Consider the following 26,302-nt stretch of genomic DNA (forward strand, 5'->3'; position numbering starts at 1 on the left):
GGGGTAGCAAATGAAGGTGACTGGCAGCGGCCCAAAAAGCCCTATTCAAAAATATACGAAAAAAAAAAAAAAAACGAAACTCGAAATTATCTTGTGGTACGCACTTGTCTTTCTCGATTCTGTGTAAAGTGACAGTTTCAAGGTCGAACGTTCAGTGTTTGAAATGTACTATGTCCTGGATACACGCATCGAACCTCTATTCTCCCCTCCAGCCAACTCGAGGCCGCCAACAATTTTCCATCCCCATTGTCTTTTATCGTGGAGAGGTCGCGCCTGACAGTACGTTGGAAGTTACGAGCTCGTTGGACCAGTGATAAACCCATCTTTGACCACGTGACCACGCTCCCGCCCATACGCACGCAAAGAGAGCAGTCCGCTGACGAAACGGAGGCGGGTGATTGGTCCGGCGAGTGCGTAGCTTCCACCGCACTAAGCTACAGCTTTATGAATGGAGTATAGATCGGGTTGATGATAAGGGACTTTATAGGACGCGTTCGTGGGACCACGGTCCACATTCGCCTTAGCAGGTGCGTGATCGACGCTTGAAGAAAGAAACAGTGCTGCCTGCCAGGAGAAAGGTTTGTTCCGCGTGTACGAGTACCCTAATTTGACTCTAGGCATAAGCGAATTTTCGGACGCGTGCGGAGGCTATCGGCGATACATTAGTTCGAAAGCATAATCCAGTCTGCGTAAATTCGACTTCAGCGGCTCCAGGATAGAACTTGCAGACAAAAACTCGCCCTGTTTGTCTTCTACAGGCTTAACTTGCCGTCGGCTTATTATGTTTGCGGTTCCCGTTATGCGTTTTGTTATTCTGCATTCTTGTCGGCTTTCAAGCCAGCACGAGCTGCCTGCCTTAGGCAACACTTTGGCACATACACTTGATACGGTCAAAGCACCGCGGAATGCAACAAACGCGTGCTAGGCAGAGTTGGAGCCTTTACTGAACTCTTAACCTGTCACTGACTACAGTTACTTTAGATTATAATATTCAGTGGCGGATGCTCAGAAATTCGTTCTAGGTCAGTGTTTGTTTGACTTGCAGAACCAGGCGCTGCACCCCAGACAAGCAATGAAGCCCGTGTTTCAGTGGAACTTACGTCGGAGCGTTGTCTGCTTTTTCCAGCGATCCAAGATGGCGTCAGCGAGGTCCCTGATGTCGCTGGCACGCTGGGCCGTCGGCTCGTCGGCCCCGAGGGTACGACAAGCGGGGACGACCAACCTCCAGCTGACTCGACACTTTCAGCAGAAACGTGAGTCCGAAACCGTGCTCTTTTATCGAGTGCGCGACGGTCAGAGTTTCACCTGTGTGAACGACCATACCTGGTCAAAGTCAAATTGGACGTTTTAGTGATTTATACAGCGTAAGGTTGGTCTGCCAGTAGGGGCGACACTGGTTTACACTGTAGATGAGCAATTTTGCCAGTGCAGTACGACTGCTAACCTGGGGTCTTTAACGTGCTCACGCAGTAGTGATACACGACCGCACGCCGGTACGATGCTCATCCAGATCGAAACGGGCTGGGGTGGGGCTCGAACCCAGGATCCCTGGGTTCCGCAGCGCGAGCTTTCGCTCCACGCGCGTCGAGCTGGGCGTGCGCTGCAGCCCGCACTCGGCCACCGATCCCCCCTAACCATACCTGGTGCTCCTTGTTCCTTTTTTTGGTAGTTTCTATACTCTGTTTCACCTTATGATGTACCGTAGGAAAGGCTACAAGCGCGAGCTCATTGCTCTGGGGCACATCTCGGCGGCACAAGCCCTCGTGACTTAAGAGCAGCTGCCAACGCTCGGAGCTCGCGCTTCTAGCCTTCGCTGCGGTACAACATAAGGTGAAACGAAGTATAGTTTGTTCCTAGATTCTTTTGTTGTGTTCTTAACTTCAGGTATGCGCTTCTGCTAGGTCGTGGGCATATTGAGGAACGCCTCGTCTAATTAAAATTTCGGCTGTGCTTGGAGTTTCGTGTTTGTCTGCCGCTTTTTTTTTTCCTTGCTCTAGTGGTTCCTATGTCAACCATAGTTCGACTCCAATCCTCACATCAAGAACATATATAATGGCGGGGTCTAGAACTCGTTCGCTAGGTCAATATGTCACAAGGCATCATGTATGAGGAATTCTTGTCATGCCGGAAAAGTCATCACACACTTAATTTTTATACGACGTGACGAGTGTTTATTTTTTCTATAAAAAATAATTTCCTTTGGTTTTATAACAGCATTTGTCAATATCCAAAACCATCCACAATTTCAGTTGAAAGCCAAATTATTATAATGATATACATTCCAGGAAATCTAAAACCGACCTGAACTAAAGCAGATAATCAATACATGTACTCGTTATCACGCATTAGTTTATACAGATGCTTTGCAGAAACTGTGCATGGGAGCCGCCATAACCTATACCTTCAGTTTATGGTTCCTCTTACCCGCTCACCTAATCACTGTCAAGGCCAGGTGCCGGCCATTCGAGACTCTACGGTGTCCTTCTCCGTATTGGCCTTTGTGGAAGCTCGTCAAGGCCTGTGAAAGTGGCTCGGTATCTTCGTGAGACAAGAGAAGGACAGAAATGGCGGCCGTAATCTGGAGCGTGTGTAAAGCGTCTGGGTGTAGCACGATTGCCCCGCGTGCAGAATCCCTGTCGCAAAAGCCCCGCGGCGCCACGTTTCAAAAACCCCACGTTCAATTGCCCCGTCCCGCATTCCGCGCATGCCAAAAACCCCGTCCTCACTGTCCCCGTCTCAACCTCTTCACGCGTCCACCAGTATTATTGCATGTCTTAGCCTAGTTAATATTTAAGAGTCTTTTAAGTAAAAGGTGGAACAATAGTAACATGAAGCGCCGACAAACTTTGAATGACATGCCAGTGGCCAATCGCCTAAACCGCATCACCATGGCGATGCATTCCGCAAAATTATGGACTTTATCTGCCTAGATAGATAAAAATATTTTTTTTAGAACGACGTAAGAAGAATGGAACTGGTGTCTGGTGCTGCGATAGGTATGGCGCCATGAGCTCCGGGTTACCAGTTTTACGGAACCCACTTCGGCAGGGCTGTTAATTCGCGCGTGTTTCAGAGTCGACGAAATGAAAATGGGTTGTGTGTATGTCTATGCAGCCAAGGACTTGGTCTGCCTCAACGGGCGACGAGTCTACCATCTGTAGATGAGAAATTTAGCGAGTGCAGTACAACCGCTAGCCTGGGGTCTTTAACGTAGTGATGCACGCCGGTACGACGCTCATCCAGATCGAAACAGGCAGGGTTGGGGATTGAATTAGAGCCGACGAAAGCTTTCGTTCAATGCTTATTGATAAAAGCTGAAACGTGGATCTGTTTAGCGCAGGTCTGAGGAACGGAAAGGTTTACCCAGTTGTTCCTTACTTGGGTTTCGGGTATGGCATGATTACGTTACGCAGGCTCATGTGCACACTTACTGTCTCTTAGAAGCAGAAGGCTCTGCAGTCACGTTGTGGAGCCGGCCACCTGACACGGGGGATTTCTGTCACGGGCTTCTGAAAACGGGGCAAAAATGACGGGGCGTTTCCCGCGGGGGATTCGACACGGAGCTCTTGATATCGGGTGCCTTCGTGCACCACGTAAACTCATAGAACAAAATCTGTCCTTATTCAACTTATACAGACAATTAAATGTCTCAGATAAATAAGCGTGGTGTTTTAGGAAACGATTTGGAGTGCCAAGGAACATCCGGCATCAAATAAAATTCGATGCGAAAAATCGCTTTATTTATTTTTATTTCTTTTGTTAAAAAAGGCAAAAAAAAAAGAGCTCTCGAGCCTAAAAAATTTATATATATTATTTCTTTTTTTTTATGTTGTTTTGACGTAGCTCAGTAGAGTGGTCTGCTTGACCCCAAGATAAGTATGGGTGCCACTAACGCCCTCAATATTTACGGACTTGGGATTTTTCATTGATTGCCTTGCATACTTCTTGTTCCCACATAACCAATACATGCCAGAACTGCATTTTGTGCTAGCCGTGTACAAAATATATATAATCAGTTACAGGTTAAGAAAAGTTTTCAAGAGAAGGACGTCTGGGGAGGAGGAAGCGAATGGAACGCTGGAGAGAGGAGGGGGTTTCCTCCTCTCCTGCATTCCGTTTGCTTCCTCCTCCCGAGCCCTCCTTTCCCTCGAAGTCATTTCTTAACCTGTAACTGACTATAGTTACAATGGTATAAAAATGTATGGCACAACAACATCGAAGCCCCGATCTAAGTGCTCGTTAGCGTCAAACTTTACTGAACGTAGTCTTTCCAAATGCCAGTGTCCTAAGAGTATTTTAAAGTAGGGTCCAAGTTCCTTTTGTTAGCAAAGCATTCGTAAAGCAAGATTGACTTTGTTCCCGCCAAAACACACGCGTCAAAAACTGACAGAACCGTCTTTCATATAGAGGCGGCGGCAGGAGTTCTTCGAGATGTGAATAATTATAACGGCTTTCCTCGCTACATATGATTGGCTCTTGATTAGGCGCTTGTCGGTGGATGCTGACATATATCATTGCTCGCGCTCCTCCAGTTTTAACAGGAAAAGTGGGGGATTTTCACTCCAGTAAAGAGCTAAAGTAGAGGGAAGTAGAAAGCTCACTCTAGTTCTAGTTTCTAGTTCACTGTAGCTAAAGGCTTTTACCACTTTCAGCGTTTTGCGTACGGCGCGTAATTCGCTCGCTTTGTAAAGCAACCAACATACGCGTTTTGGTTTGAGAACGTGGCTGTTAGCGGTGAGTTTCTACCGTGCTTTTGCAACCTGGATTCCACACCGCTGACCTCTACTATAGTGTTTCACGCCACGAGATTAAAGTTGCGCCCATTCTATTCGAGGCGAAATGCGCGTATAGAAGTAGAGCGCATAGCCATAACAAGTTAACATTTCCTCTCAAAAAAGAAATGCGGGTGTAATCTTGGAAAGTGTTTGTAAGTACCAAGTTACTCCCCTACGTGTTTAAGGTAGAGCAACTTTGAGTAGTGTATTTAAGTTACGTAATTGCGACAGCGGAGCAATCGTAAAGGCGATCCTGCCAACTAAAGACCCCGCGATACTTCGGACTTCGAACACAGCGTGCTGGCGCGCAGCCAGTCAACAAACACGTTATCTACCGACGCACTCTTCTGGTGCTGGTATCCTCTATAAGAGAGCCGCATGGCAGCTACCAGACGAGTCCCGCCGTAATCGCCCAAGCAAAGACCCTTCTCAACTTACCTTGTGCCTAGGGTATACCCTGATCAATCTTCTCAGTGGGTTTTGAAGTGTTCCTTGACGCCGAACGCTACTAGACCGCGTGCGCTATCAACTCATGTGCTGCCGAGCTTTGCTGCGGTCCCACCGACTGATGCTCCGACCCCGAACCACTTTGTATTGGATTGTGTTGGTCATTTCCTTTGTAACGGGTGTTCTGCAGACTCCGCTCTGCTCCTTCCAAAGGAACTGCTTCTCCACTGTCTAACTCGGTCTAACTACTTCTTGTTTTGGGGCCAGCAGTCATCCAGCCACCAGCCTCCTCTTCATGCACTCTGTGATCCTTTCGGGCAGCGTCGACTGGGCCTCCACTAGCTTCCGTTACCATCCCAAAGCCGTGGTAGCCCACCATACCAAAGCCAAGTGCCTCCGGCAGCAAATCCGCTCGTGTGTAAAATAACAATGGTGATGACTTTGCCACTGTGTGGTAGTAGAAGAGGAAGTCTGCTTGTGGGCGGTGGCCGAGGGACCCGGTGATCATGCTTCGCTTGGTCACACTGACCAGGCTCGCCGCAAGACCCAGGTCCGTCCTAGTCCGGCCAAGAGGATCCCTCCGTTCGCAGGCATCGCCGCTGTCTCAAAGGCGCTTCATATCGTGTAATGTTCACTTCACATAGCACTTAGCTTTAAAGCCTGGTGCAGTCGGTTGCGTTCAGAGCGACCGAAACGACAAAGTCAATGGGACAAATGTTTGGTGTAGTTGAAGTGGCGAGCGCTGCACCTTCATGAGCAATCATGTGGAGTAGTTTTCCCAGTGTCTTGGTCGTTGCCATCTTTCTGTTGCTGTGTACGTAACTGACGCAAATGTGTGAACGAGACTAATGCTTCAGTCCCACTTGCGATACAGGCATTTCTGTCTCTCAAAAATACATTTTTATTTTATGTATGTGTGCTCCGAGCATTTTTTTTTCTTGTACACCTGCTTTTGTGGCCAGTTGGCAACTCTCAAGCGTAGAAGATATTGTTATTTGATGTGTCTGCTATGTATATGGCGTTTCTGCTAACTATGTCGTTCTGGTGGGACGAGGTCCTAGCTCCTGTCCCAAAAGGAACCTTTGAGGGAATCGGCTTTTTCCGAAGCTCAATGGCATTACTATTTTCTTCGGAGTCATCATCTCATCTGATCTGCGGTGGAACACTCACATTAAGTATACATCACATGCGCGTGTTTGAGAAAGTTGGCTTCCTAGGACGGCCCCTGGAGCGCTCCAGGCCATCAACAAAGTTGCCTTCGTATCTTAACTTTGTCCCTGCCCTTGGGCGCTTCTATCCAGCCATCAATAAGACCCATTCTAGAATAGGCAGTAGTAGTTTGGAATCTTCACACTAAAAAAAATACAAATAAATTTGAGAAAATATAAAGAAAGGCGGTTGGGTTTATTTATAACTCTCACAATAGGTTTGTGTCTCCCAGCCAACTTTCGCAGGGCGCCAACCTTGAGTGCCTTGACACTAGACGTCGGAACGAATGACTAAAATTATTATACCTAAAACCTAAAAAAAAAAATGTATATGTACTATTTCTTTTTTTCGGCCACGGGTAACAAGAAGATTACATCATTTGTCGGTGGGAGACTGTTGCAGCGAATAATGCATTTCACCAGTCATTCTTTCCGCGAACTATTCGAGAATGGAATTTCCTGCCGGTTGACGTTGTCGCCAGTGCCTCTCTGTCTTTGTTCTTATTTCAGATTGAACACAATATATATATTAGATCGGATAGAAAACACGCTCAAGTTTTGCTGTACACTCATTTATATTGTTTTTATCAGTGTTGCGATTGATTTTGTTTTTCTATGATATCTATGCGTTAGGTAGTCGGGGTTTTGTTGGGCTATTGTTTTTCCGCCGGTGCGAATGACATATTCCCTTGCCTTCACTTAAAATATTGTACGCGTTGCAGTGCAGCAAAACGCTGCCAAAATTTTTTTCACATATTTTTGTTTTTGTATGTGTGTGTTTGTACCACTCCTGTTACACCCTCTACGAGGTGAGCAGTACTAGTAAATAGGAAAAAGTTGACATTGTTGCAGCAATGACCGCAACAAACTATGCAGGTTGCCTAGCGTATATTAGGTCCTTGGTGCCATTTTCACTCAAGAGGACTATCGGCAAAGCGACACGTTTTGAAAACGGTCCGTTCTGATTTCTCCGCATTCATCACTTGTGCGCCTCGATCTCAGGCTCTCAATACTAGCGGATTGTGCACGTATTTCTGTAATCGCCGTTCGCGACGCAGACTGTGGCGAGTGCACAACAGAAATGATTGTAAATCGTGTTAATTGCGAGATACCTGAACTTTTATTTAATTGAGAAAGTATCTCTCTGAGAGAAGTATTTGAGAAGGGGCTTCTGTCTCAAGCGACGGTTCCCTTTGGCGCAGGCACGGCTGTGGCTCAAGCCCGGAAGCAGGAAGCGTCGCTGAGCGTCAGCCAGGCCATGCCCACAAGCAGCCATACAGTCAAGGTCATCTTCAGCGACGACCAAGCCTGCGAGCTCAACTACATTTGGGTGAGAACCTCTAACACAGCTTCCGGAACCTGCTCCTTCTTTTTTTTTTTTTTTTTTTTGTCCACAGACGTGAGATTTATTTGTAGCGTAGACAAGACTGCAATGCGACTGCAACGCAGAAGACAATAAACATTAAGACTATCATGTCCCTACGTTAGGCTTAAAGGGAAGCTGAAGAGGTCCTTGGATTCCAACATACAGTAAAAGTTGTAATGTGACACCTTAGAAATTATGTCTTAAGTTGTATTTCAATATTATTATAGTAGGAGGCAACAACACTCGAGCACCAGAGCCGGACGAGCGCACGGAAATGGGGGAGAGGGTATCGCGAGCTTGCGAGGCTGCCCTTTTCTCAAGCCTCTCCTTCGTACTGGCTCCGTCTAGAGTGCCTTCATGCTCGCTTTGCGGGACATGAAGGCACCCTAGCTCCGTCGTCTGCTACACCAACGCTTTGTCGAACCTAGTCGAACCCTGCCACGGATGCGGTGCAAATTAAGTGGATTAATCAGTGACACTGCAAGACGTGAAGGTCTGTCAAGCTCGTCCAACGGCACAACGCAGACAAGAGTCGACCCGGGTAGCACAGGCAGCAAAGATACGCTACGCCGCCCACGACGTTCCGACGGATGGCTGCTACTGGCAACGAGGGAGCACGTGATCTGTACCGAGAGTTCCCAAAATGCCCTGCCGTCGTGGCGCGAAGTATACCTGCCCGTTGCGCCCCGCTAACGGTAGGAAAGCGCGAGAGCGGAGAGAAACACTAGCAAAAGTGACGTCATCAACGGGATCGATGACCCTTGCTCGCCACTAAGCTGGTTCAGAGATGAGGTCAGTGACGTCACGACGCTCAGGACAGCTAGCAGGCAAGAGAGAGGATCACCGCGTGCCCCCCAAAAAATCGCTGCACGTATTTTTTTTTTTTAATAAACGCAGCTTACGTTTACTTTTGTCCAAGACAGATTTATTGAAAAGTACAGCTTCCCTTTAAGTCGCTGCCTTCGCACGCAGATGCTTGCAATGCCTGTTTTTGTTAAACATTGCTGGAACTAACAGCGCGAAGTGTGTCGCCTCGTTTCGGACGTCAAGGTGACAGGGTCACGGAAAGTCAACCTTGCGCCGCTCTTCTCGCAGCTTCGGGACAACTGCACGTGTCCCCAGTGCATTCATCCGCAGAGCAAGCAGAAGCTGGTGGACACAGCGGCGCTCGATTTCAACGTGCGTCCTGTCAGCATGGAGGCGAGCGCCGACGGAACCCTAGAGGTGTCCTGGGGTGACTCCAAAGGGACGCACAACTCCAGCTACGACCCGCTCTGGTGAGTCTATGGGCCCCGTCATAGACGGACTTCCAGTGTTGCGAAACCCTCGTGGAACTTTCAACTCGAAGTTTTGGTCCTGTAAAACGCCACATCGAAACAGTTATTGAGAAAAGACCAACGGCTAGTTCGCGCTTTCCACTTTTTCCTCGCTTCCTCCTCTCCCCCTTCTACCCTGTCCACCGTTGCCTGTTTCCTCCTCCCCCATGGTGAGGAAGATCTTCTGCCTTGCAGAATCTCGAGTGTGGTCCTGGGCCTTTAAGGTTACGGCAGTTAAGGCATTTTAGAGGACGAAGGAGGACCGACGAGGTACCCGCCTCGATAGATGGAGAGAGAATTGGAGTTTAATGGCACAGGAGAAACTGAGGCTAAAAGGCACCAAATGCAGGGTGTAATTCGTAAGAAAATACCTAGAAAATGTGAATTCTAATGTAACACTAAATTAGACGATGAAAACTTTTTATCGGTCGGGTCTGCGAGGACACAGCTCCGACCAGGCACGTATCCAGGGGGGTGGGTATGCCCCCCCCCCCCCCCCCCTTTCTCGAAATCTTCCATTTTGCTGGGGCCTCCTCTCCCCCCTCCCCCTCATACAGCACTTTGTCAGGGGCGGCCCCCCCCCCCCCCCCCCCACACACACACACACACACACTTCCCGAATCAAAATCCTGGCTTCGGGCCTGGCTCTGACGAAAGCCTTTGAGGAAAAACAATTAAAATAATGCCCCGGGTTCCCGCCTAAGGCTGGGAGGTTACGCCAGAACCTACATTTGAACGACGAAGGTGGAACAGCAAAGTCACTCGCCTATAGCCAGCTCTTCTGGTGTCCAAAGACGATTCGAAGCGTACGCGACGTAGCTTCGTGCTTGCAGCGACTTGGACGACCACACAAACAAGTGCTACTTAGACAGGGAGTTCCACACCGCTAATCGATCGTTAAAAAAAATGAAACGCCGCATAAATAAGTTAATGAACACAATGCAATGAAACTTTGCACAAGGGCTTCTTTAAGCGGTGTATTTAATACACTCAAATTTTTCGAGTGTAGGTTTTAGGAGCAAAATGCAGGAAAAGAAAAACTTGCATGGTTCATATGCAATGGGAGGAAAAAGAAACAAATCGTCTGTTTATCGCTGCCACTTCCAGATGGCACCATATACGCGCGGATCAGCTGTACCTGTTTTAGGGTGTTAATTGGGAGTTTTCGTAGACGTTTTTTACATTGTCCCCCATTTGCGAAAAACTTGCTAAACACAACAACAAACATCGCTGAAATAGTAACCCAAAATATTTGGCAAAAATAACTTTTTCCGCGAAGTTTAAAAAATTTACATTTTTGGTCATTATCATGTTTTTCAAAGTAAAACACTGTACTGGCAACATTGAAAAAGTGACGTCATGGGAAGGCAGGGGCTCACTTTTTGAGCTGTAGACTTTGTTCCCAACTAATTACAAGCAGTTTCATGATGTCAAATGAATGAATTGGAACGTAGCTCCGGCTCCTGCGCAGCAGCACCAAACAAATGCTCGGCATAGTTCATTTTTAGACAGCCCGCTCAAACCGCAAGCCTGCCATCCCGTGACGTCACTGCAATGAAAAGAACGGGTATATTCGCATCTTGGTTTTGGCGTTATTTTCATTTGCCGATTTGACAATAACTATTTTGAATTTCGCGATACTAAATAACACACCTGAAAGAGTAAAAGAAGGCGATTTCGAAAATATAGTTAGGTGGAGTTGCTAAAAAAATCTCCGGAGTAGCCCTTTAAACCCTCCCTCCCAAACAAAGAAGCCGCTACTGCGCCTGCGCGCTGATACCCTTGACGATAGAGTTCCGGGTATCGTTACGGGCTGCGGAAAGCGTTTCGGGACGGCGTAAACCATCTACGAAATTTTTTTATCTCTAAGAAGCTTTCAAGGTTTCGTACCATGTGGTGCCATGCGTTTGTGGCAACGTCACCCCGACGCTTCGCTTGATTTCCTGCCGTGCTCACTAAAAATAACAAGTTCTTTTTTTTTGTCTTGAATTTTCTTTTTCAGAAATTTGCATTAAAAAAATATATAATAATTTAACTACTTCAATACACCTTTGTGTAAAGTTTCATTTTACCGCGTTCATTGGTTCGTTCCTACGGCAAGAAAGTGCGTGAACAGGTACTCAAACCAGCGCGGGACCTCTTTCGCTAATCAAAGAAGCTTATAGACACTGCTGTCTCCCTCCAGTGAGCTCCAGAGACCAAGATGGCGCTCCCGGCTAAGTCCCTTTTGGGCCTATTGTGACTTACCTTTTGCCCCTAAGCTCGTTCTAAGACGCTTCTACCTTCTCCTTGCCAATGCGCGCATCGTTTCATGCTGGAAATCCTCGAACCCCGTTTCCCGCAAGGTGGCTCTAGTTATTTCGAAAGTGGTGGACGTTCGTCAAGAGAGCCTTTCATGAAAATAAACATAGATGGACAGTTGGTAATCGGAACCTTTTAAATCGGATGGATAAGTGGATGCGGCTGAACCTTTTAAATTGGGCGGCGGCTTGCGCCACCTAGCCAAAGCTTCTAATTCAAATTGACTAATGTCCAATTAAATTCGCAATCAATGGAGAATGGAAAAAGAATTTCACATCACTGTTGAGCACAGGCCTTCATCTTTCTCCACGAAACTTCATTCTTTCCTCGACCTATGCCACCAGTCCGATAACCTGTGCTCGGTAATCTTTACTTTCCAAGCGTCTATTTTTCGTAGCTTCCTCTAAAGCACGAAGCCGGCACTAAATAGCATTGCCTCGAACAACAGCAGAGTGAAGCCCTTTACTGTAAAGCATTAAGTGCCCAGCTGTCTTCTTTCTCTCCCCACGTGCCCCACACAACGGCGTTTCCAGAGAGATTCGACATCTCGTTAAACCGTTGAACCCGTCCGTTTCGTGGAACTGCTTTTGGCGTTACTTTTTTTGGCGATTTTGGCAACGCGCGCAGGTTGTACAAGCATGGCCGAAGCTACATGCTTGACTCGGACAACAAGGATGATCCGCGGGCGGCGTTGCCCCCTCAAGAGCTGTGGGACCGGGTGTCCATCTGGAAGGGCATGCCAGAGGTGTCCTACAAGGAGTTTATGAGCACCGACGACGGACTCTACCGATGGCTGGACCTCATGCACAAGTACGGCGTCGTCGTGCTTCGGGGTGAGTTACTCTTCGCGCCATCTTTCTGCGGCACCACGCTTTAAATTAGTCATTCGGTCTTTTTGAGACACGCCAACCATTTACTGTCATTTCTCAAGTATGCAAGCAAGTGTGGAAAAGCAGAGCCTCAAAACGTCCTCAGGCTGTAGCATGCCATTGTGTCTGTGAAAAAAAAAAATATAGGAGGTCCCCCCCTCTCCCAATGTAGCGCTAGCGGTACGAACGAGATGCCAAAGATTCAAAACTAATAGCTCATTTATTAAAAATTTAGAAGTGATTTCTTTTTTAATTTTTAATAGGACAATGGTGGCCGACGGAATCCTCGACTACATGCAGCTGAATGGCGTCAGTTACTGAGAACGGGCCCCATTTTCTATCGAAATTTTCAGATCACTTATAACTTTTCGAATAAGGTAATGGTTGGTTATGTTACATTGGCATGTGGTTCGGACCGTGAGTCCCACACTTTTACAAAAACGAGCGGTCGGCACCGCGTAATTTATTTCTGTAATATATATATATATATATATATATATATATATTTTTTTTTTTTTTTTTTTTTTTTTGCGGCGACACCGTGTAGAGGTGATCACGCTTTTTGATTGGCTGATCATCGTAATTTTTAAGCCGCTAAAAAATATATCTTTAAGCTTATAGAAATTTTCTATCTGGAAATGCTGAACATTTGGAGAATTACCACTGGTCGCAAAGTGATAAACGTGTTAATTATCGATGTTTCTTTTTTTGCAAAAGATGAGTTTAAAAGACAGTAAGTACGTAGGCGAATTGGCGGAAGTACAGGTAGTTAACAAGAAGGCAAAAAGAAAATGCCGACCCGTTCGCCTTCTGATGAGCAGCCGAAACTAAAAAGGGCTGCAAGCACCAGCGTACTTCCCTGAACAATGCCTGCATCGCTGGAGAGCGCGTGCGTAGCAGTGACACTGAGTGCCCGGAGCTGGCCCTTGTAGCTGCTACTACGCGGTCACGGCCCGTCACGATTGCCCAGACCATAGCCTCCTATATACACCTTTTCCGTCCAACCTCGACCCAGCGCGTAACGTGCGTAGCCTCGACTCGGCGACTCGGCGCACAGCGGGAATAGTTCTTCCGGTTCTAACACTTCCGGTATGCGGGAGCAGGCCTAGCCGGCTGGCAAGATGCTGAAGTGGTGCGCGTTAAATGGGTTTTGAAGCCCTTGACAGCAAAGTGAGTTGTAATAACGTGGGTTATACGTCGATGTATCATGTCCGCGCATATTTGGTCATCGGGCTGCCACTGCGCAGTCGTTGGCTGCAGCAGCAATTTCCGAAAACGGAAGATAGCGCGCGACGAATTGTGCACCGAACACAAGAAGCCGCAAAGCGAATGCGGCTGTAACGTATACATTTTGCATCGCTTCCCCGCTGATATCAGCGGGGAAGCTCTGCAATATCAGCACATAAAAAAAAAGCAAATAGGCAGTATAGAAACGGACATCTACAAGTGCAGTAACAGGCCTCGATAAGACAAATGCAGAACGAATTTTGCAGCTTGTGGTGCAAATGTAAGACCCTGGGTGTAATGATTGTTATTGTCTACTCATGTTTTGCTTTTCATTCCGTTCATTCCTACGAGGATGTGCACTATAATTTTGTGTGTTGCTCGGTAGCGACGCCCGTTAAAGTACGTTAATGGAAACAATACAAAAAGAGGGCGCAAAATCGTCGTCGTCCCGTCCCCCCCCCCCCCCCCCCTTTCACCCCCATCTCCTGAATAGTTCCGAAGCATCTGGGCGTCATACGAAGTAGATATGTCCCGGTACTAGCGATCGTACCTCGACGGTGCACCATAACAATAAACCGTTCGGCCCGCGTCGCCAACTCCCATTGTGAGTATTTCTACGATTAAAGGGGTATTCACACGAGGGAGAAATCCCGGGGATTTCTCCCCGGCACGCGCATCCCACGACGAAAACGTCAGGCTTTGCGATGATCAAAAGCCTCGCGTTTTTATCTCGTGATTCGTGCGTGCCGGGGAGAAATCCCCGGGATTTCTCCCTCGTGTGAATACCCCAGGATGATACTTCTATGCCCAGGGTCGCCCTCGCTCGCGCATAGAAACCCTCCGTTAGTCATTCGCAGAAGGCAGTCATTCTTCACAAACAACAACACGCGAAGAGTAAACACTGGTAAACGTCCTCAGGAGAAGTGAACATGCCTCCGATTTCGATTACCGGCGACGCTGGCGACGAACCTCTCGGTGCTGCTGGCGCAACAACGGGCGCCATGAGGGCGAATAAACACGCCAGAACACAAGAGTAATTCACACTTTCAATAACAAACAAATTAAGAACTCACTAAAAGGAAAACAATGAAGATACGATGCACGGGGTCAATGGGGACAACGCGGGAGCTAGGAACAACGCTGCTCTCCGCACCAAAATGGGCGCACAACAACCGTACGCCAGACGCCAGACGGCGCGGCTGTCGCTGCAACACGCAAGATGGCGACGACTACGCGGAAAAGGTGTATAGTGACAAAACCTGGCAGATCGCCACGAGAAGCGGCCGCCGAAATGGAAAAGGTGGAGCGGAAAACAACGGATGAAAGGAGAGCCACGTGACTGGCGCCCCGCTGTGGCCAGACGCCGAAACACACTTCTCCCGAGCGAACAAGTGTGTTTCGGGTCCTCGCCGCTGCAAAAACTGTGCGCTGACGTCCAGGTTCTCCTAGAAATGCTCTGTGCTACTAGATCTTCGCGCTCTAAATCTGCGACCGGGCACACTATGGCTCTGTCGTCGAACTGTCAAGCTTTCTGAGTATAGAGGAGGCTATGTCCCTGACGCTCACTACGTCTTACGTACGATGAAGCCAACTTTTATTAGAGAGTTTTAGTAATACGTATAGGAGCAAACGCAGACCCCATACGTTAACGTTAACGTTGCGTCCTCCACACTACGCATGCGCCATACGTACGTACTGCGGCGAGCCTTGCGTACGTACGCTCGCTATCGAGTTTTGCGAGCGTACGTAGCGGTCCCCTGCGTGCCATCTCGTTGCTCTCGTCGCGCACGGGAGAGCGCCAGACTAGTACAGTTTGAAAAATGGCGGCGGTGAGGCAAACCAGCGGAAGTACTACGCGTATTGTACGGGTTCGCTTTACCATTGAAGATGACATCAACCTCCTCAAAGAACTCAACGCGACGAACCCTTTCGAGCACCCACAAAGATGGGTGTCGATAGCCAAGAACGTTGGCGACGCCGTCAAACCCCAAAAAGTGTTTACCGTGCGGTCGGTACAAAAAAAAACAAAAAAAAACGACAAAACACGTACACAACAGGCACACGGAAACACGCACTTCCGTAACAAAGCTAGGAGAATCGGGGCTTTGGATTGGCTTGACCGAATACCCGCCTTGGATTGTTTGAAGCTGTTTGCAGGAGCACATCTAGATGGCGCTACAAGTCTTTACGTATGCGTTCTTCTTCCGCTGTACTAAAAGTGCGTATTCGACGCGCTCCGTAACGTTCCGTTGACGCAACGTTAACGCTAACGTAGGGGGTTTGTGTTTGCCCCTATACGTATTACTAAAACTTTCTATTATTGGAGATAAGGGGTATGTCAGACTGTCGGCAATGTATGGTGTTGATTTAAGGACGCGATGACTACACGTTTTTAACACGCGCCATCAAAATTAGCCCTGGCAGTCGATAATCCTGATAGTGACGTCACGGACAGTAACCATAAGGAGCCACCTAAACCTCCCGCCGCCAATAACCCTACATTAGGGGTGAGACCGAGCGCTCGGCGATGCAGATTGTATTTTTACAATGTTAGACGAAAACAAACAAAACAAAAATTCGAGACGCTTCGCACATTGGGCAGCCGGGTTTTCTCTGCTATCCTAACGCTCTCACTTGTTTTCGTAGGCGTCCCGTGCGAGAAGGACGAGATCCTGAACGCCGTGAAGCGGGTGGCGTACGTCAAGTCCACGATCTGGGGCGACACCTTCGACGTGATCTGCGAGCCCGTGCAGAACGACCCGTCGCACCTGGCCTACACCGGAATGTACCTGGAGCACCACACCGACATGAACTACAGGGAGAAGTCCCCGGGTGAGAACTGCCTTCGGGGAATCATTTTGTTCCTGGTCTCGAAGCCAACGGAGCACCAGACAAAAAGCTGCCCGAGGCAGCTTGACCTGGTCTGAAGCCCGTCTCAAATTTGTCGACCGGACATTCATTGTAGAATGCAGAAGCAAACTACAAAAAAAAAAAAAAGAAAAAAATATATGTATGCTGAATTATCAAATAATTAAAAAATCGCATAGTTTCAACTTATAAAAGCATTATGAAAAGAAAAGCAAGCAGAAAATCCCGTACACACAACTTTGACAAAATAAGCATCTTTATATGAAAAAAAAAGTGAAAGCCGCTTACAACTCCCTGTAACGCCGAATTAGAGCGCAGCTCTTGAGGAGGAGGAGGGAAGGGCGCTGGGGGGGGAGGGGGTTAGACTAACCAGGAGGGGGTCACGTGACCCCCAATGCCGATGATGTCATCACTGACGTGACTGATGATGTCATCAGTGACGATGACGATGCGGGTACCGATGACGTCATTAGTGACGTCACTGATGACTTCACCAGTGATGATGACAATGACGATGCGAATGTCGGTGACGTCATCAGTGACGTCGCTGACGTCATCAGTGATGATGACGATGACGATGCGGATGCCGGTGACGACATCAGTGACGTCACTGATGACGTCATCAGTGATGATGACGATGACGATGCGGATGTCGGTAACGTCACCGGCATCCACATCGTCATCGTCATCATCACTGATGACGTCACCGGCATCCACATTGTCATCGTCATCATCACTGATAACGTCACCGGCATCCGCATCGCCATCGTCATCATCACTGATGACGTCACCGGCATCCACATCGTCATCATCACTGATGACGTCACCGGCATCCACATCGTCATCGTCATCATCGCTGATGACGTCACCGGCATCCACATCCTCATCGTCATCATCACTGATGACGTCACCGGCATCCACATCGTCATCGTCACTGATGACGTCATCATCATTGATGCCGTCATCATCACTGATGACGTCACCGGCATCCACATCGTCATCGTCATCATCACTGATGGCGTCACCGGCATCCACATCGTCATCGTCATCATCACTGATGATGTCACCGGCATCCGCATCGTCATCATCACTGATGATGACGTCATCAGTGATGATGACGATGTGGATGCCGGTGACGTCATCAGTGTCGATGACGTCATCGGGGGGTCACGCGACATCGGCGGGGGTCACGTGACCTCGGGGGGTCACGTGACCTCGAGGAGGGGGTCACGTGACCTCAGGGGAGTCACGTGACTTCGGGGGGTCACGTGACCTCGGGGGGGTCACGTGCCCCCCCACGAAGTCACGTGACCCCGGTGGGGGGCTCGCGCGGTGCATTATGGGACATTTCCCATGATGCACCGCGCGGTTACGCCGACGCCGACGGCGACGCCGACGCCGCTCAAGCCGGAAACGGGCCCCTAAGAGCTGCGCTCTAAAAATACGCAAAAGGAATATTGGATACACAACTTCTTCTAACAGCAATATACGAAAATCTCAGCTTAACACTGGTGCCGCACCGTATCCGCGCTGAAACACGAATATAGTGCGAAGTTAACGTGCATCATCGAGGTTAGTGCTATGTCCAGGGCTGCACCGAGAAAACGCTATGGTGTATCTGTGAACAGGTCATGATTGGGGTCACATCTACGAGCGCCCGGGGGGAAGCTACAGCACGGAGCGTGGCCTTCGAGTTGGTCTAAAGGACACGCCGGAGCTCTGGACTGGCTAGGAAGGCTCTTACCGCCCGTCGCGATAACAAGCCCGATTTGTCCGCCTACAAAATCAGACGAGGTGCTGGCAACCTCAGCTACCCATCGGTAGTACTGGATTTGGATGCATGGATGGAGGATATGGTGGCTGTATTCTTCGTGAGCACTCGCACTCTAGCTATAGCCTTCAATTCTCACCTAACCGCCGTTCACATGCTTGCAGCCGAGTAAAACCGAGAGAGACAAGACCGGATGCGATGCTGCGGAGCTGGTCTTAAGACGTCGTCTCTCTCCGTCCTACTCGGTTGCGAGTGTGTGAACGGCGCTTAACCCCCTCTTCTTTGTAGATGGACGGATTCATATTAGAGAGTTTCAGAAGAGGTGCCCTAAGCGGCTTGGGGCGTCGCACAAAGCATCGTAGACCTTCTGTGAATGCGCGACTCCCCAGAGCGTTGGGGCGCCCTATTCAAAAACTCCCCATTAACTTTATAGCGGATGGTAGATTCCGCCATCCAGCCTAACGGCCCGTTCACACTCTTGCAACCGAGTACGACCGAGCGAGACAAGACCGGTTTTTAAGCCTCTTGAGACGGCGTAGGACCACATGCGCTGCTGCGGAGCAGGTCCTAAGCCGTCGAAAGAGGCTCAAAAACCGGTCTCTCATTCCTGTAAATATTACCAAGCGGTGGGGACGACCGCCAAATTAACCGAAATCGGGAGGGAAAAATAGAAAACATGTTCCCCATCCCTCTTGTTACCCCGGCGAGGGAGTCGCGAATTTTAAACCGCTTACAAGAGTGTCCCATCATGCCCAGATAGTGATTCCCAGGAGTAGAGAACGTTTATCTCAGAGATTAGTGCAAATCCCGGCGGGCAGTTTAATTAAAGTGTAGTTCGCTTTAGGGGTACGAGAGCCTCACGGGGGAACGGGGAAACCCCTAGTTCTAACACGATACCTCCCTTACTGCGCTCGGTACCTGCGAGGTTCAGGACACGGGTTCTTATTAACCTGGTTCTGCGTGACAACGTAAAAAAAAAATATATTTGCTTAAAATAAGATCGTTTTAAATTCGCATCTCACGTCCTGAGCTGCGACGAATCTGCGCGTTACGCTCCTGGCTCTCTCGCTTCACTGCAGTCCCATTCATTCGGAGGGAAAGCACCCTTCTCAGGCGAGCCGGCTCGTTGCTCGTCGCAAGGAATGCATTTCGAGGCGTTTCCAGCCTTTGACTACGCGATTTCTGCGCATGATTTGTGAGATAACGTGTGGACATTGGAAGTTGCCATCTTAAAGAGAGTTCTGCCTGATGCAGCTTCTCTACGAGTGATGACGTACACTAAAACGGAACTGTCCGCGGCAGGGCGAGTCCAGCCGCGTTTAAAACATTTAAGCTCTCTGAAACTTGAAACTTTCTGGCACCACAAATGTTTAGCGATACTGTGAGCTTCCCATATGCAGGGGCTGATAAACCTGGCGATCTTCCGGAGCATTCCACACTCTCGAGCTCCTCTCCATCAGTGTGCACAGGTGGTCGAGCTGTTCCTCGCCTACCTCACTCCTTCTCGTCTGCCCCTCTGGTCACGTGAACTCCCCCGTTAACCAATCGGCATCGAGCTTCACGGCCACGCTTTACAACATGCTGAGCACCTAGTTAAAGAAAGTTTCACGTTAAAAACGTGACAGCTGCGGACTTGGTTAAACCCCTCTGTGCGTTACCACCAGAGAGTCCAAGGACCTTGTTGACGGATAAACACGAGAGCCGTCGGAGGGTCACACCACTTCCCCTGGTCGAGTGATGTATATGAAACTGTCGTCACTGACAGGTTGAGAACAGCAGACGGGTTCTTCGGTCGTCACGCCTCCAACCAGCACGAGTTTCCCACCTTCGATAGCGCTTCGGCGCCTCGGGAGCCTCGAGCAGGAACGTGCGGACAAAGCACGACGGATGGTAACAAGCGTGCTAAAGGCATTCGAAAGAGACGCCCTGTGCTTCTTGCCCTGTCTGTAACTGTAGCAAACTTGGTGTTTATATGAGACCAAGAGGACCACGAGTCAGGACGTCCGATATTTCAGAGAAGATCTCCGCACTTTGGTAGTCGAGAATCACACGCTACGTGTCCGTTTTCCCAAGAGCTCCTCTGCACTGCGCTTGTCTAGAACCATCCCGTATACTGCTAACACACCAAAAGATAATAATAATAAACGACCTAAAAAAAAGTTTAACCACACAACGATTGTGTGTTTTTTTTCATCTTCAGGCTTGCAGATGTTACACTGTCTCAAGGCCATGGACATTCAAAACGGGGAGGACTTTGGGGGCAAGTCCTTCTTTGTGGACGGCTTCATGGTGGCCAACTGGATGAGGGAAAATAACCCCGCGGCCTTCCACATCCTCGCGTCCACGCCTGTCCAGTTCAGCATCGCGTCACACAATGTAAGTTCTCCACCCCGCCCTCGTGTCTTACCGCCTTTTGAAAAGGGTCGCTCACGCATGCACTGAAAGCATCGCGTGCAAGTGTTATACCAGCCCCTTGTGAACTGAACTACGAGCGAGTACCTTTCGAGGTGGCTCCATTATCTTTGGAAACGCGCAGTTACTCTATGTTGTAACTTACATGTCATCTATAGGATCATTATGTTTGCTTATAATAGCCATGATGTTGAATATAATCGGTGACAGACTGAAGCGTGTTTCACATGCAGCGGTTTTGGCCTTAGAGCGGCGCGATTTGTGCCGTCGCGGCGCTCTGGCCAGCCGCAGCGGTTGAGCGGCACGAGCACCGCGACGGCAGAAATCGCGCCGCTCTAGGACCAAAATCGCTGCATGTGAAACACGCTTAAGGATTCAGTGGAAGCTCTGCCTCCAGCTCGCGCTCGGTGCCTTCGGCCGGGCTTTGGCTACGCTTGCGACGAAGTGTTATAAAAGCCAGAAATCTTACGCTTGAATCCACGAAAATCTTAACCTGTCACCGAACAGAGGGGCCATTGTGATTTCCATCATTCAGCTGGATTGCCATAAGCAATGACAACTATACACCAGCTCATGCGCCTGACATCACACCAGGACGATGCTGTCCAACTAAGCAAGCGCAAATGCTTCACAAAAAAAAAAAAAAACAACAACAACAACAACAACAACATTTTGTTATGTGAATGTACGATGGGCAGACATGCTTGTTTTTGAACAATGATCTTGTGAGTACTTTCCCAATAGCTGCTCTTAAAGCTTCTTTTGCGCAAGGTATCACACTATGTTTAAAAGCTAGTACGCCCACCGTAGGAGGAAGAAGTCTTGTTGGAGTACCAGTCTGGCCATCCTGGGCACGCTTTGGCAAGGCTTGACTATCAGACGATCTGCACACACCATTAGTATGGTGCCTGGAACGCGTCTCCGACTGGTGTGTTTACCGCGCCCAAAAAGTGGTCCCTCAATTTCCGCCTGATGACGTCATAGAAGTGTCATGCTGTCGCCGGTCGCGACCCTGGTGGTGTCTCAGCAGCTGTGGTGGATGTGGCAGACGCCTGTTCTGCTGCAGGTCGCTCTCCACTGTGACAGTCCACGGAAGCTACAGCAGCCGAAAGTTGGGACGCCTGGGACGCCGCGACGACAGCGACACTCGCGTTGGCTCGCGCTTCTCGCCAGCATTTCTACAGCCAACCGCTAGGATCGCGACAGTCTACAGCATGACACTCCGGCTCCTGTGACGTCATTTGTTGCCCCTTGGGGACCACTTTTGATGTATGGGCACCATAGGACGCTAAACACACCAGTCGGAGGCGCGTTCCAGGCACCATACCACCAGCAAGACGGCGGCGCCCAGAGTCCGAACTTTGCAAACATGTATAGACAAGAGGAGAAAGCTGCTTAGTAGCTTGAGGTATTGTTTATCTACTGTACCCACGCTGCTGTGAACCGCGAAGAACTTATCTAAAGCCTGGTTCAGACAGTTGCGTTCAGAGTGACCAAAACGACAGCGACGACAAAATCTCCGGGACAACTGTTCGCCGTACAGAACGTGGCAGGCCATGCAATAATTAGTTTCGGCGAGCAGACGAGAATCTCAGTCATTTTGGTTGCTGCACACAACCGATGCAAATGTGCGACCAGTCTTCGGGAATCTGCATTAGGAGAAAAGAAAAACGAAAAAGAAACTGATCACGCTTCTCGCTCTTCTTCGCAGATGCGCTACAGCCAGATGAGCCCCATCATCTGCGTCGGCAAGGACGGCAGCGTGGAAGAGATCCACTACAACAACCGCACCCTGGCCCCCATCCAGGCCCCGGCTCACCTGGTGGCGCCTTTTTACCACGCGCTCAAGTGAGTGAGTTGGTCATCCGTCACGACGGTTTGCAAAAGCGGAGGTCGTCACGAGTTCGAGTGGCTGTTTTCTTCGTAAAACAAATATAATAAAAGTAAAGTGTAGGTCTTGTACTTATGGGAGCGGTGAAATGAAGTTGCCGTAACGCATTTTCTAAGCAACGGATCCGGATACCAGATTTTCCCGTTTTGATATTTCCGTTTTCATCTAATCCGCTGTTTTTTTTACTGGTCCGTCTTAACATTTTCATACTATATACATTTGCAGCGCTCTCGCGGCATGGGATATTGCACAGAAGAGAGCGAATGCGCATGCTCATAACACGTTTCACAGCCCAGTAGATAAAGATGGCAGCAGGCAGAAGGCGAACATTGTTATGGTCTATAGGTGAAATAATGACTTGACCTCGCTTTTTCGGAAGATTGAATATCCGTGGACCTTTGAAGCGACATCTTTACGTGGTGTGCCTCCATGGGCCGTTCTTGCTCGTGTTGGTCTCACACCGCATGAGGTCAGAAATGACACGTGATTTCAGCATGGCATCGCGTGACGCCGCGACTTGAAGCTATGGCGTCCACACTTCACCGCTTAATTTAGCGGGAAAATCGTGAACTCATGTCGCGTGACCCTGAGTAGCCATGCAACACACTGATGTCACGTGGCACCACGATGACTTGCCGATAATATTTAGCGGAGAAAATGATGTCATGTGACGTTACCACGTCATGTGACCTCAGGTCATGTGACGTCGATTTCCCATCAAGAACACAATCAAGACCTTAATTGCGTTTGAAGAAATGTCCAAGCGTGTCGATTCTGTACATTCTTTGGGGAGTTCTGTCTGCGTGAGTGACCTGTTGCGCGCGTCACGATCCGCAGGGAGTTCGCCAACAAGATGCGGGATCCGGGCTCGGAGCTCTCCTTCCACATGGTCCCGGGAGACCTGGTGGCCTTCAACAACCGCCGCGTCCTGCACGGCAGGACCAGCTTCGACTCCACCAAAGTGATGAGGTACGCACGGAGCCGGTCGGTGTTCGCCAGCGGGAAGACGCGAAACAGCGCCTGACTTTACTCCGTTGCAACTCAAGAAGGTAGGGCGAGGGAAATGAAGGCTGGGAGGAGGAAGCAGACGGAACGCTAAAGAAGGAAGGAGGTTTCTCCCTCTCTTCTCCAGCGTTCCGCCTGCTTCGTCCTCTCCAGCCTTCCTTTCCCTAACCCTACCTTCTTGAGTTGAAACAGACTATAGAACTGCCCCCATGGCAGCTTTCGCAACGCATTGTGTATACTTCACGTCAGCTGCCGTTGCGGTGGTGTTGCTGCTGAGCGGATACCTCCTGCGGGGTACGTTTCACACCATCAAATTTGTTTCTGATTGGATAACAATGCTGAAAAACGCGGTCCATCTTCGGTTACTAATATTGGCATACAAATCTTGGTGTATCATATTGGATACGAAGTAGAACGTCAATCTTGACATAGCATGGAAGTAAACCTGAACTATCAATTTCTCGATATTGGCATTTCAATTGACCCAGCGTTAGAGTGGGTTGCGCTCCAACCTCCAATGTTGTGCCAACGTTGGGCCAACATTGGTGTGCTGCCTGGAAAGTATAAAATGGCTACCAGTATGATTCAATGATGCCTCGCGCGAGACGTGATAAAGTCATTCCTATCTGTTCTTACGGAGGAGAAATTTTTTGCAGCAAAATGTATGCTGGAGATGGGAAGTGCACGCACACACCGGTGGCAGCTGCTTTATTGTTAATTTGAACACTTAATCACCGAATATCTTTACGGGCACCGAAAGGACATCGGTGTTAACATTCCTGGGGCCCTAATCCGGACACTTGGCGAAAAAGTCGGCGAGAAATCCGGCGGCTCTGATTGGCCGGCACCAAGGCCAAGTGCGGCGTTGGCCAATCACGGCTGTCAGATTTCTCGCCGAGTTTCTCGCCAAGTGTCCAGATTAGGGCCTCTGGAAAGCCGTTGTTTTTCTAGCCTTGTAACAATGAAAACAAGGTTACTTCCTAACAACAGTAGAGATAGTTAGTTAATTAAAAAAAAAGCTATGTTACTCATTAGGTTCGTTTTACTTTTATTTTGCATTTTGTTCGTGTACTGTATGCCCTCTTTACGAGCTAGGTGATGCAACTTTGTGTGTGTGTGTGTGGGGGGGGGGGGGGGGGGTGCGTGCGTGCTAAGCCAATGAGGGGCATCTGGCACGCTTCAGCGGAGGTTGGAGCATTATTTTCGACCGCCTGGGGATCTTTTGACGTGCAAGCGTAATCGCGGTTACACGGCGTATTCTCTGTAATAAGCCCCTGAACACGGTGATGCAGTGAGCGACTATGCAAAAAGCAGGACAAGAATTTTTATCCTATCCCTTATCAGTGAGACGCACGTCGAACCGACATGCCCGTTCCAGGGAGAAATGCTATCACATTGCTAGTAAGAGCGTGGCTATCACTAGATTGAGTGCTCCCAGAGATCCAGTATCAATTGTGACATGCAATCGAGGTTGTTTTTTTTAGAGCGCAGCTCTTAGGCGCCCGTTTCCGGCTTGAGCGACGTCGCCGTCACAGTCGGCGTAACCGCGCGATGTATAATGGGACGTCTCCCATAATGACGTCATACGTGACGTCACATGGTGCCTGAATTTAGCGAAAACATTTCCTCCGCTAAATTTAGCGGAAAAGTTCCCTACTAAATTTAGTGGAAATTTTTCCCGGTAAATTTTGGCGGTGAAATTTTTTTGCTAAATTTAACGGGGAAATTTTTCCGCTAAATTTAGAGGGAAAATTTTCCGCTAAATTTAGCGGGGAAATGTTTTCGCTAAATTTATCCACCAAACGTAGCAGGAAATGTTTTCGCCAAAATCAGCGGGGAAATTTTCCCGCCAAATTAATAGGGATATGGTTCCTCAAAATTTAGCAGGCCATTTCTCCGCTAAATTTAGTTGGTAAAATAAATTTCCTTCCGCACCCTTCCCTACTCCTCCTCAAGAGCTGCGATCAAGAGATTTGTAAAACGTCTTTCCTTTTTTTAGCTAACTTAGAGCAAGACGTAAGAACCAACGCATTATTGTTCGCGCTTTTATTGAGCAAACCGAGATAATTTTGGGATGTGCCAAAGTGGCTAAGTAAACAAATAATAATTAGGTAATTTTTTTCGATATTAATTTGTGCGCTGATTCTCCAAAAACAAAAGTTCTATAGAGCGTTTTGAAAACCATCCCACCTTGTCGTTTCCATCAAAGCAGCTTTTCTGTGTGTATGTTTTCTTCTTTAAAAAAAAAATCAAGGAAAATTAAAAAAACTCGCAGATTAATTAATAAAAGTTTTAACTAATTAATCTGTGTAAATTAGCCGATTTGGCACAAAACAAACATTTCTTGACTTGCTCAATAGGACTGCGAACACTCCGTAGCTGAAGCACTTTGCATGGTGTATAATGCTTTCCTTTATGATGCGTTTGATGATTCCACAATAATTCTCAGTTTAATTTCTTTTTTTTCACCAGGCACCTTCAGGGCTGCTACGCCGACATCGACGAGGTATTCACGCGCTACCGGGCCATGCACAGCCAGAGGACCAAGTGACGGAGCTTACCAAAGTCGCCCTGCTAACTTATTACGACCAGAGTCCCCAAAGATGGAAGTCTTCTACCTCGACACCAGAGCGCTGCGCAAAGGACGCGCAGTACCTGGCGCTATTCAGTTGCCAGCTTTCTCTTATTTCTTTCATTTTCATTCCTGCCTGCCACCTGGTACACATCCCCCCGTCTCCAGAAGGCAGAGGCAGTGTATACTTGACTGTCCCCACTTTGTACGTGCCCAGCGAGTAGCCGTGTGCACAATGGGGTGTTTCGAATAAATTGATCAAGTCTTTCTGCTC

General features: G+C 48.7%; 1 protein-coding gene across 1 annotated transcript; it reads left to right on the forward strand.

The window, feature by feature from the left end:
* The first annotated feature begins 348 nt into the window (after positions 1-348).
* Positions 349-26,302, forward strand: LOC8033585 (gamma-butyrobetaine dioxygenase). Its single transcript, XM_040218444.3, has 10 exons — positions 349-578; positions 1,127-1,253; positions 7,633-7,760; positions 8,892-9,073; positions 12,041-12,246; positions 16,156-16,341; positions 20,349-20,524; positions 22,272-22,408; positions 23,289-23,420; positions 25,929-26,302. Exons 2-10 carry the CDS (start codon positions 1,136-1,138, stop codon positions 26,005-26,007), a joined length of 1,344 nt encoding a protein of 447 aa, XP_040074378.1. The 5' UTR covers positions 349-578; positions 1,127-1,135; the 3' UTR covers positions 26,008-26,302.

The sequence above is a fragment of the Ixodes scapularis genome, unplaced genomic scaffold (genome assembly GCF_016920785.2).
Source record: "Ixodes scapularis isolate PalLabHiFi unplaced genomic scaffold, ASM1692078v2 PGA_scaffold7__128_contigs__length_106722199, whole genome shotgun sequence".
Taxonomy (NCBI): Eukaryota; Metazoa; Arthropoda; class Arachnida; order Ixodida; family Ixodidae; genus Ixodes; species Ixodes scapularis.